The sequence below is a fragment of the Gasterosteus aculeatus genome, chromosome 1 (genome assembly GCF_964276395.1).
Source record: "Gasterosteus aculeatus chromosome 1, fGasAcu3.hap1.1, whole genome shotgun sequence".
Lineage (NCBI taxonomy): Eukaryota > Metazoa > Chordata > Actinopteri > Perciformes > Gasterosteidae > Gasterosteus > Gasterosteus aculeatus.
In genome coordinates, this window is record NC_135688.1 from 7,653,714 (window position 1) to 7,666,412 (window position 12,699).

Consider the following 12,699-nt stretch of genomic DNA (forward strand, 5'->3'; position numbering starts at 1 on the left):
CTTCCTATAGAACGGCTACTCTGGGAAAAACACGACTGTGATGTTTATTGATATAAAGTTGCAATTGAGCGAAACAATCCGAATATACTGGACCCCCATTTGACGATCTGCTTAGCCAACCTTCAGAGGCATTATACGGTCAAATGTGATAATCAAACTTGAGTAGATCAATAACCAGCAAACGGAAATAATGACAGCTAATTGTAATACACACAATATTATTATTTATTTGTTATCTGTCTACAGCTTGTCACATCAAGTTTAAATGAAGTACAAGGTTTACCGCGGATAAACAACCGTTTTCGGACTAAATATATCTAGAGGTTCCTTGAATGTTTTCTTAGATGCTCCTTTAAAGTAGCCCGTTATGTTATTTCTTCGCGCTTTCATTGAGCACTACATCAGCATGACAACCCTGACTGAAAGAAGAGTAGGCAAACATTTGCCTTCAGTCACAGTAGACACATTTTAAGAAACGTACCAATCAGAGAGACTCAAGCTACACCCGTTTTACTCATCGCGTGTTGTCAAAAGGCGCACAGCCGATTGTAAGATATGAGACATGACAGCGAAACATCACAGAGTAGCCCGTCTGGTTGAAGTGCCACCCTGCTCAGAGCAGTATACTCAGTCACTCCCTCTCTATAAATCTGAAACCTTAAAGGAAAAATCACTCCTTCATGTTTTTTCCTTTTGTCTTCTTCCAAAGTCCTCACCTTCTAAATGCTTTAAAATCCTCACTTGTATATTTCCGCTTACAAAAACCCAGAAACGCATGGTCACCTTTGAAATGCAGATGTCTACAACCCAAATCCACTCGTCTGCTATGTACATGTTTGTTGTCCCGGCTTGTACTTTTATTTTTGCTGTTGGTTCAAATATGATGCTGTTGCATTTGCACTGTGAGATTTGAATGTGCAGTTTGGGATCCACTCACATATTAAGTCACAGGTATTTGTACCTCCAGTTCAGTTTGTTTGAACAAAGAGAATTGCCTTTCATACGTTGATTGAAATCAAATACATGCACCCAGAGCGTTAGAAAACCAAATGCTATTTGGTGAATTTTGGTCAGAGAGATAGTTCACCCAACAAATATATAAATTGTGTAGCATTCACCTCTCAATGCTCTTTGTCTTCCCAGAAAAATTGTTATGTTTGGATTTCTACAAACCCAAAGCTATATGAAATACACTTTATAATACTGCCCAGTAATTCTTATTTTGTGACACTTTGCTGTCTCTTAAAACTTCCACAGTACTGTTCTGGCTCTGTGTGTGAATGCATCCTCAAATACCTTTGTGTTCAGTGTTTATACTGTACAGGCACATGCATGAAAGTGTTTTTTGGGCATGGGTTTTTATAGAAACTTCTGTCTTTAAGAAAATATGCTGTTTCACAGTTGTTTTAACTCACTTCACCGTCTACTGAACTCTAAAGGTAACATTTTCCGCCAATCACGATGTCAAGTTTGCCAACTGAAAATGTCCATAAGAGGAGATGACAAATCAGGGCGTAAAAGTGTGTTTACCCCATCGTATGTACATACAGACTGCGTGCCTATTCCCTCCCCCCCTAATGTGAGGGGCAAAAATAGAAGGGGGATACAAGGATTACATCTGCTTTGCCAAGTACGTGCTTTGAAATATTCTGTTGAGCACATGGCCCCCATCCAACGCAGTGAACAGCTGTTCATGTGCTTCAGAAATGGTCGTTAAGCCCCATCCAAGAAATGTCTTGTGGGATAGCTTATTGAGTACATCTCCCAGGCCTGCAGTCAGGCAGGCGAAGATCCTCCCACTGTGGCCCGCCCACCCCCCCCCCCATACACCACCCCCCCCCCCCCATACACCAACATGTCCCAGGGCCCTTTGATGATGCAGGTAATTTGGTGTGCCGTGTGTTTTTGACCTGTGAAGGGTCACATAGCTCTACCAAATTCAGTCATATACTACGGTTTTAAAGAAGTGGAGGGAGGGGGGGGCGGGGTCTGTGGTAATAAGTGGAGTTAGGATATTGTTGCGTTGTTGCAGGGCTCGCATTCACCCGGCTCCATGCGCAGGCCGAGTTGTGTACGCACAAGCGTAGCCCCTCCTCCCCCAGGCCTCCCACGCCGCTCGCCGGAAGAGGGCATCGAATGTCCAGCAGCCTTCTGTAATGCGGGGTCGGGCCGGCGGGAAACAAATGTCCAGCTACGCTTATGCACAATTTCAATGGGCAAAGAAAGCTTGTTATCGGAGGAGAGTTTACCCATAGAGTTGCAGACAAGGGTGCGGTTTGTGTTAATAGAACTGGTGTTACGAGATCATGACCTTTGCATATGCCAATGACAAGATTTTTTTCTTCCAGACTAAAGTTCTACTCTGCCATCTTTGCTCTCTTCTCCGTCCACACTCTCTCCCTCATGTAGCTGTCTTTTTCTGAAGCCATGCGGAACAAGGCCCGTCTGTCCATCACGGGAAGTGTCGGGGAGAACGGCCGTGTACTGACGCCAGACTGCCCCAAAGCCGTGCATGCTGGCCACGCCTCCCTCCGACACCCTGGCCTTGCAGTGATCTCCTCCGGGCTGCCCTGAAAACCAAAAACACCTTCTGTGCCTTAACGACACTCAAACATACAGACTCCGACAAGGACGCAAACAGACCCACATGCAATTACACACATGCCATTTTTCTGTTGCATAACACAAACTTGCACAGACAGATACACACATGAATATATATATAATTACAGATTTGCAGAATACTCATCATTTCACTTTCCTGCTGCCATCGACTTCTTTTACAAGAGATGAGTGAAAAACAACTATAAAGTGAACAATGGAGAAAAAAACAATGGACAACTAAGACTATCGCACTTGCCTGCAGCATTCTTTGAATTTTTTTTGGGGAGGACACCATCCGGAAATCAACAAACCGACAGGAAAGCCAGCACGGACTTGAACATGAATTTAACTATGAGCTGTGAATATGACCGCAAAATTGATCATGATGATGATGATGATGATGATGATGATGATAAAGATGGTTGCAGCTGATCGTACAAAAAAAATAATAATAATCTTCGTTGGACAGTGTTGGCTAACGTGCCGCACCCTTGACAGCGCCTTATTAAGATTCCAAACATCATCATCATCATCATCATCATCATCATCATCCTCATCCTCATCATCATGGTCATTGTCATCTTAACTCGCCTGCAAAGAGTGCCAGGTACTACCACCCTTAGAAGACCACAAAACTGTAAGCTTGAACCTTCGGACTGAGCAAATTTGCTACTTTGCCACGGAGGGTTCAAATTGAATGAAATGCTTTCTTACGACGCATATGGGATGATTTCTTGCTCCAAAACCAGCGAGGTAATCAGCCAATGCAGGTGTGAACAGGAGCAACCTCGAAAAACAGACACGTGTGGCTGATCTTGGCCACAGAATTCACAGGGGTTTGTAAATGAAAAACTAGTAGTAATGAACTAAGTCCTTCATCAACAGCATCATCATGACGGTAGAAATCCTAAATAGCAAATTGAAGAATACCTTTTGCTCAATGGCAAAGGCAAAGTTTAAACTGTATATTCAGTGATGGAAAGAAGAAAAAAAATTGAAGGCATGGGCGGATCTCAAATGGCTACCAAACAAAGTGCTTCTCAACACGGATGCTGGGTGAAGGAAAAACGAGTGGTGGAGCAAATGGGAATAATTAATCCGAATAACAAGCAATAGAAAAGGTAAATCAAAGTTCATCATTCGTCGACTGTTTCCCAGCAGGGGGGCGAATGCAGCAGTTTTGTTTCGAGGTGTTGAGAACCACTGGTGTACGGTGGGTGCGCTTCGTTTCACTGCAACTATCGGTATCGTTTTCAATTTCTCTTAAGCTAATGACTCTAATGGGAAGTTTTGTCGTCATTTGAGATCTTCGGTCTTTTTCAGTGGCCCGGGGAACGGTATCGGAATCAGAGAGCTTGCTTTTTAAAACTGTTGTAAATAACTGCGTAGCAAAACAGAACTCACCTGTCTTTTTTAATCATCTTAAATAACAATTCATTGCAATAATGAATATGAAAGAAAATGCCACTTCTTGTAATTAAGATCAAATCTTTTTTTATAACTCTACATATTATATATACGACAAATAAATAAATCTATATATATCTATACGTCTATAGAGAGCTATAGAAAACATTGATCACAGATTGTCCGAGGCCATGGCATACATTCTGTTCTATGGCTGTTTTTTGATAACTTGAGAATAATAATAAGCCACAGTCTCTGTGTGTCCTGCTCAACACTGAATGTCCATCTGGCAGTAACACGGACACACACGTAGAAACGCACGCACACACGTCGTCGCATACACAGGGTTAGCTGAGATCACTCCAGCACCGTAAGAGGTCCGGACCGTTTTATGTGTGTTTGTCTGTTTGTTTCACCAGTAGTTATTCACTGATTTTCAGTGTCTCAACACCAACCTTCAGCTGGTGGCCCTCTGAGACATCATGTAGGTGCCAGTATTCAGCACTGGAGCTCTTAGGCGAGCCTCTGGAGAGGATGGGCTACTGCGATAAGGGAAACGAAGCTGTCCCGACATTTGGCAGGTGTAGCATTTGTGTTGCTTTTCCTTCCCGCCTCGATGCTTTTTGTTATTTGTCTTCTCATCAGATGTAAGTCGGCTTCAGACTGAAAGCTGAAACAAACTCAGAAGGGTTTGCACGCGTTGAGGACGTGATTTCATCCTGCAATAGCAATCTGTCAAACGGCATATGGCGGCCGATGAATTCCTTCCGGCTCTCGTGCTGGACATTCGTTTTACATCACAACCAATCAAAACACTGAAAAGAGTCTAATTGTTTTGTGAAACTCACGCACAGACCTCAACCGCATCAGTCTGCATGTATTCAAGTGAAACTTAACAGACAGAAGTAGGCTGGAAATAATAAGGAAGGCAGTTTCCACCCCTCCTCTCAGCCCGGAGCAGCACTGCATCAATCCCACATGAGAGAAGTGCTGGAAATAGTTCGTACAGTCGATACATTTGTGGAGCTGATCAAACCGTCGCCGCAGCGGGAGGCAGTGAAACTGTACATGACACTGTTCTGTTTCTCTTTTTTCCACCTCCAGCACATAAGTAGACGGCAAAAAGCAGACTGTACACATTCTGGCTTGGACATTATTTCTTTACTTCTTTGTTTTTTGTCTTACCATTTGGTTTCTTTTTCTAGTAAAACATCAATGCTGAACCTGCTCTCTCTGCGTGGTTATTTGTGTTGTAGAGGTCATTTTGTTCACCATATTACATTGACATCTTCTCTCTTTAACGTGGAGTTAATCGGTGTCACTCAGCTCTGTTACAGACTCATTTCCTCACCTTTCCTCCTCGACCGCCTTGTCGGTCAAAAGGTGTCGATGTTCAAACATAAATGTGTGCACCACTTGATATGCCACACTAATCCAATAAGATGTCCTAGTCAAAGCCACACACGTCCGTCCTCAGGTTGACAATTGTGTGTAAAACAATGTGTGCCGATCCGTTTCATGGCTCTCAAGATATTTCCACCTGGACCAAAGCGCTGGACAGAAAAGAAAAGTCATGAGCTTGAACATTTCCATTGTAATTGTGCCCGTTGGGGACTGGAAAATGACCGCACGGCTGTAATGAGGGATTTAACCATCAAATCACGGCTCAAATCAATTACTCGGTGGCTTTGAAATGTCCTCGACATAACTGAAGAATTTAGGCCTCACCAGTTTTGAAATGTATCTGTTCCGTTTACGTGAAGCCTCACAGTGTTCCGTCTCCCCCGTCGGAGACCAGGTGTTAAAAGTCCCTGCTGTGATTTCGTCATCTGGGCTCGGTTTTTCAATCCGTGGGGACCCGACGCCTCTAATGCGGAGCCATCACTGACAAGTATTTCCCATTATTTCCCATCTCTGTCACACACACACACACACAGCATGCTGGGTTACTGCTGACAAGTATTTCCCATTTACCCAAAGATGAAGCAAAATAACAATTTGAGCTGGTTGAGGCCAACCTTTTAACCTTGCACTTTCACGTGCAACTGAACACACACACACACACACACGCCGTGAATCTTCCTCCTTTATTGTCACTTTGAAGCCACAGCAGCCTTTTCACCTTTTCATTATTATTGGCTCATTTCGTCTCAGTCTCGGTCTTCTCTGCATTACCGTCCTCCGGTTCAGCCCGTCCTTCACTTCCCCGCCTCTTTTCCTCTATTCCTTTTATCCGCACACCCCCTTCTTAATTTACCCATTTTTCTGCATTCCTCTTTCTCATTCACAGCTCCTCACTTACTTCATATTTGAGATGTCTCTCACAGTCGGACAGGAAGTGGAATTCCGAGCCGCTTGTGGCCTTGCTGTGTTGACCTGGTAGTTGTCGTAAAGGTGGTTTGCTGAAACGTGCATTCACTGCATACCGTACACACTTAACTATTCTGTATACAGACTTTATGTCACACAAGACATGGCAACGAACACACGCACAACATGACTTGATCACTGCAAATATCCCTTTTTTTGATCAAATTAGCAATGTTTGGGACTATTCATTTTTAATGCAATCTGTGACTAAAATAGGTTTGGTTCATATTAAAGAGTGAATGGAACTGATTACAAGATGGGATCGGGAAATTATTTTTTTCAATCTGATTAATGTTTATCGCAGCTCGTTTCAATCACAGTGGAAATACAATATGTGTTGCATTGCCTCCAACTATTCCCTCATCCTGTGATACATGAACAATTTTCTCATTTAATTAGGAGTAAAAGTCAATTATCTGCAAAACTCAGAATAAAATGCATAGAGGCTGACGGAGACAGAAATCAAATTTATCATTGAAGTATTGAAGCTGGATGCAAAAATCAGTCACAAGTGCAGACACATTAAACCCAAAGTGTCTGCACAATATTTTGAGGACATCATAACAGAATTTGGGTCGTGTTTTACTCTGAAAGCCTTAAATATTTCTTGGCCATCCGCTCTGTGTCAGAACACGCTGCCTAACTTAGAGTGGCAGGAACTGAATTGTGGCACAAAGTAAACTTCAAAACCTTTGTGCTTTTTAATTCCAACTAACATTAATAAAACAATGTAGCTGTGCCATTGTAATGTAATTCCTTTAAATGGCTTTCCAGTTCTGAAGAACTTCCCAATCTCAGTCTGAAAGTCCACCAAAATTGTTAAAAACAAAATCCCGACGGACAAAGTTCAAGTATATTGTGGGATAGTGTGAGGAAAGTGTTTTTTGTACATTAAAGCATGTAAACATGTTTGAGTTCAAAGCCGAAATACATTTACAAAGCTGAAAATGGAATGTTGTTTCCTTTAACTATCAAACGTATTTTGAACGCTAAAAGCTCTCTCCATTTCATGAGAAAAACGGTATTTCCCATCTACACTTTTAAAAGAAAACCTCAGTGAAATGGAACATCTGAATCAATCATGTCTGCTCATGAAGACCTTGAGATCTTCTCTAAAATTGAAAATGTTTCAGCATCTTTCAGCTTTTTCGGCTCCACTAAGAATCCTTTATGTTTTTCTTTCAATTCAGATGTGAAGCTCTGAACTGTAAAATTGCATAGGCTCCTGACTTGATACAATTTTCCTGCTTTGAGGTGTGTGTGTGTGTGTGTGTGTGTGTGTATGTCTTCAGGTTTTTAAAGCATCCATAGCAGCAAAGGTGATTTAGGAGATTAAAAGAGCTTATTGTCTCTGTTGAATTAAAAGTGTATTGCTCCCTTCGGTAGTATATTGCTTTCATACCACTATGACACACTACAAGAAATGTAAATATTAAACGCAAAAAAAAAGACCATCACTGGAATATATAACTTTACTGAAATCCTCCAAAAGTCGACTCTTCAAAGATGCAGGATTCGTGAATCAGACTAATGCTGTCAAACCGATTTCAAACGCCCGTCTCTTCTTATTAGCCTGCATCGATCCAGAGAACACACAGGAGAGGAATGTTTTTGTCTAATTATCTTCTCATTCTCTCTTTCCATTATTCTTCAAAGGCGGAACATCAATGCGAGAGAGGGGCCACACAGGCTGACCGGTGAAAGCAGCACTTTGGGGAACACACATTTTATTTAACGGATCATTAAGGACTTTTTCTGGAGGTCACATTTATTTTCCTCACCAAAAAGGATCAAAGTATTTATAAACACAGATGAAATCATTTTTTAAAAGTTACCCTCACATCAATATTTACATATATTGGAAGAAAATCCTTTTAAAAAGGGCGGCTGGTTATGTGACCTGATGTCAAGGGGCTCGCACACACAATCGCTTAAAAAAAGGAGGTTTGGTTTACAAAATAACCAAGTGCACGGTGTGTTTAATGGACGTAAGCTCAAGCACACACAAGCAAACTATAGTTCCCAGCAGCCCGTAACACAGTTCAATATATTCATAGCACAACAAAACTAGAAAGGGCTGGACAAAAGCAAAGAGGATTTCATTTTCATTTCCTAGCATGCAATAACTTCCAGCAGCAAGTCCACAAATCTTAAAGGCAGGAACAGTAAATCCAGTCAGTTTTTCACAGGAGATTTTTTTTGACACATCACAAAAAAGGTGGAGTAAAGGGTGTTAAAAATCAATTAATCATGGCTGGATTCCATTTGGCAGCTTTTTTTCAGGTCCCTGTGTAGTCTGTAGTGACTGCGAAGTAAATATATCCCGTTACGCTCTCCACAAGTGACGCGGTATAAAATGCAAAAGTGGTTTTCTCGCCTTAACCTAAACTGCATTACCGTAAAGTAAGTCTTCAAGTCTAAAAAGCGAAGCAAAGTGCTTTAAACTTGCATTCTCTCTACTGACAAGCAGGGGGCGACTGTTTGCTAGTTTTTATTCATCAATATAGCATTTTTCTTCAATTTTGGTCTCTTTAAGAGTATGCATTAGGTTGGGCTTAATGTGATTGACAGGTCACTGCCCATAACAAAGGCGTCTATATGCCACTCGTTCTCATTCAAAATACTGCAAATTCTGTTAAAAAAGACGACAAAATGGCCGCCCTTATTCAAGACGGCGACGGCAAGATCGCCAAACTCAAGGCTTTAATGACTATTTGTCTATGGAATTGACGAATTGAAATGTCTGCATAGAAAAATAGACGGCATATGCGTTTAAAATTGGCAGGCAAATATACAAAGTCGCAAGCATTACCATGTAAACTATATTTTAACACATTGACAAACAAAACAAACAACAAATACCATAAAAATCCCTCTCTACAAGTAACAATTCTGTGCGCTCATTTTTGAATGTGAAGCTCACAAACAAGCGCCCATGCAGCAGAAAGAAATTTGGCGCAAGAATACAGAGCAAGTCTCCACGATCCCATTCTTTCATGTAAAACACTTCTACAAAAGGGAAGATGTTTTGCATTCACAGCCTAGCGTTTCATGTTTAACACTGCACGTTGTGTGCATTCGTGTCCTTGAATGAGGTACTAAATATTTCATAAAACAAATAAGTTCAAGACAAACAAGCTGTTCCGATCTTAGATTTAATCATCGTGGCGTCTTTTCTGTCCCATGGCCCATTTTGTGAAGACATCATAAGGCACTGCTTCACCGTGTCGGTCATAGATATGACAGCACTCTCTCTCAGTCTTGTCCGTGGCCAGATTTTAAGTCAGGAATGCTGATGTGAGGAACTTGATAAAAAAAAAACTGTTGCTGATGCAATTCACATTGTGGGTTGTTTTCAGTATTAGACGTACTCATGGATCTAGTAAAAAAAAAAAATCTAACATATTCATCTCTCGCTCTCTTAATGGTCCTTTTTCTCAGTGGCCCTGATGGTCTTTGTGCAGCTGCATTCTCTCTTTCTCCACTTGGAGGCGCTCTCTCTCAATCTGGAGTCTGCCTGCCTCAAACCTAAAAAACTGCAGCCTCTCTTTCTCCAGATGCAGTCTCTCCTTCTCTAGTCTTATCCTCTCCGTCTCCAGATCCACCATGGGCATCCAGCCTTTACCTTCTTTGTCCCTCTCCCTCTGTCCGTCGTGACCGGTAGATGAGGAAGACGTGGAGGAGGAAGGCGGGCATTGTTGTGGCCCCGTGTAAAACGAGGAGTTGACCTGCTCCGATTGGCCGAGCAGCAGGAGCCTCAGCCTTTCCCTTTCTATCTGTAACCGCTCTCTCTCCAGCTGCAGCCGTTCCCTCTCCACCTCCATCTGACGAAGTCGCTCCTTCTCCACCGCCAGGCGCTCCTTCTCCACCGCCAGGCGCTCGGTCTCCACCGCCAGGCGCTGTTTTTCCAGCTCCAGCCGCTGTCTCTCAAAGGCGACCAGGAAGCCCGTCCCAGTGTTGTCGTGATTGGCGTGTCCACTCACAGCATGGGCCGCCGTCCCCGTCGGGCCGACTTGGGGTCCCCTGTTGGTGGTGGAGGTTGGAGCCTTTGAGGAGCCGAGCATGTCCAAGTCGCTGTGCGGGTAAACGTCCCCGTGGGACTCGATGTCGCTGAGGAGGGAGGGAATATCATCTTCGTCTAGTTCCTCATCTCCCATATCGCCATCACCATCCAGCTACGGGAGAGAGGGACACTCTTAACGGGACACTCTGTAGTTTTCCTGCATTTGCATGTTTAGGTTACATTCCATGAGGGAGTCTCAGATATGAGGCAGATGATGAATGGGAAATTTGGGGGAATACAGGATTCAGCGTTTGCGGAAATTGACCAATTGAGACAAAAATGATGGAATCGGCCTGTGCGGCTTTGTGTTTTGTGTGGGATTTTTTAAATTGATAACACTGAATACAGATAAGGCTCAACACCAGAGTTACTATCGCGGACTGATATTATGTAGACTGGATACGGGTTAATTATACTGAGATGGAGTGGGAGTACTTTTTAGAGAATATTTGTGGAAGATTGCAATACCACCGTTTAAACATATGCAGATTTTATCCGGGGACACATTTAAATATAATTTGAAAAACAGTAACATTCACATGTCAAGTTTGAATAAATCATAACGAATTAACAGTTTATCGTAAATCTTTACCTCGTGGACCTAAATGAGCCCATTCAAAAAGGACGGCTTAACGAGAGCCACTTGAGCTACAACATCTGCTGGCATCATCGCTGAGCGAGGTTTAACATAACCACCTCTGCCAACGAGGATATTAATTAAACCAATGAAACACATTAGAAGGTATTTGCATCTCAATATTGGCCACTTGTCTCAATTTGAACACCCGTTAATGTGAGCTCTTCATCAAAAAACCTGAAGGTGTTTGAAAAAAAAGACAGGCTAATTTAATTGATGGAGGCTACGGCTCAATTTGCACATCTAATCTATAGTTATTGTACAGGCCCAGGCACCCATGTGGCACCATGAGGAGTTGTGTTTCTTACTCTGTATTCACTGACATCGTCCTCCATCTTCACACCCGGGGGTGCAACGGTGGCCTGCCCGTTCGCTTCGCCCAGAGACGCCAGCTCCGGCCAGTCGCAGTGACAGTCCTTCGAGAGGCACGAGAGGTCGAGCAGCTGGTCGCACCCGGATCCCAAAGAAGCCGCCTCATGCTCCGAGGAGGACTGGTCGTACTCGGTCTTCGGGGCGGCGGACGACGACGAGGAGGAGGGGAAGGACAGCTCCGCCCGGAGCTGTTTTCTCTTCACCAGCGCACGCCAGTCCAGGTATCGGCGCTTCACCTGCAAAGGAAACGAGGAAGGAAAGGTGGCGGTGTTTAACAGTTTTATATATCTTCATGCGTACACAAATATAAAATGATGATTCAAATACCTCAGCAGCAGTGCGCAGCTCCCCCTCCCCCAGGGAATTAACACCCTGAGCCACTTCCTCCCAGGCCTGTCGCTTCAACTCATTAATGGCTGTGTTCTGATTGCAGACGCAGAGAGAAGAGAAGAAAACACCACATTTTGATTGTTTTACTCTCAGAATTCCACCACGGCTGTTTGTAATGACAAAGCATGAACAATGCAGGTTCCTGTAAAAAATAAGTGTTGGTTTTATATGTAAAACAAAGATGGTTCTCGACAGTACAGCCAAAGGATATTTTTCAGGCCAATATCAATGTATGGATTTGGCACTTTACATGTATTTATACACATACGGTACATCAGCTTAAAAAAAAACATTTGCGGATGCGGTAAGAATCCCGTATGTGGATCCCTGTGTCAGTCTGGTGGTAATAATGGAAAGTATAAAAATAAAATGTATATTTTTGCCTTTCTGCTTTTTTTTTTTAAGCTGACCTATACAAGTTAATTGTGAAAGACAGAAAGTGTTTTGTATGTAATGAAAGGAATAACATAAAAAACTCATTCTGAAAACTATTTTCATAAATTTTACAAGGAGGTTAAAAGTGACTTGAAGGAAGGAATAAGTGGATAAGTGATATTTGTGAAGAGGTCCATACCTGCTGTCTGGAGAACAGCACGTCGGTCCTCTTGTGGATTTCCCTGATGAGTGTCTGTGTTTCTCTCACACTGTAGTTGCTCTTCCTCTTCCTCTTCAGATGCTTCACTTGCAGGAAATCCAGCTTGGCAGCAAGCGGGGGACAGAAACCCCAGAGACAGAGAGAAAGAGACAACTGGGGAAGGCAAGCAAGCAGACAGGCCAGGTGTAGGTATGGATTAAGAGATGGAGAAGATAAAGTTAGAAAAGGGGGTGTGGGTGAGAAGAGACATCACATGAGACA

General features: G+C 42.9%; 2 protein-coding genes across 5 annotated transcripts in view; one reads left to right on the forward strand and one right to left on the reverse strand.

The window, feature by feature from the left end:
• gria4a (glutamate receptor, ionotropic, AMPA 4a) overlaps positions 1-5,231 on the forward strand; it is a 78,519-nt gene extending 73,288 nt beyond the window's left edge. For all 4 annotated transcript variants that reach the window (XM_078104052.1, XM_040176379.2, XM_078104045.1 and 1 more), the window contains exon 18: positions 2,410-5,231. Coding sequence is in view for 2 of the 4 variants with exons in the window: in XM_040176379.2 (XP_040032313.2) it covers positions 2,410-2,574 (165 nt within the window). In the remaining 2 variants the exon portion in view is untranslated. The remainder of the gene's footprint in view (positions 1-2,409) is intronic.
• A 2,860-nt stretch (positions 5,232-8,091) lies between these two features.
• On the reverse strand, positions 8,092-12,687 carry msantd4 (Myb/SANT-like DNA-binding domain containing 4 with coiled-coils; the record flags this gene model as incomplete). Its single annotated transcript, XM_040184913.2, has 4 exons — positions 8,092-10,556; positions 11,390-11,689; positions 11,781-11,876; positions 12,418-12,687. Coding segments are annotated over 4 exons (1,404 nt in total), but the record flags the coding sequence as incomplete, so codon positions are not given.
• Between the last annotated feature and the right edge of the window lie 12 nt (positions 12,688-12,699).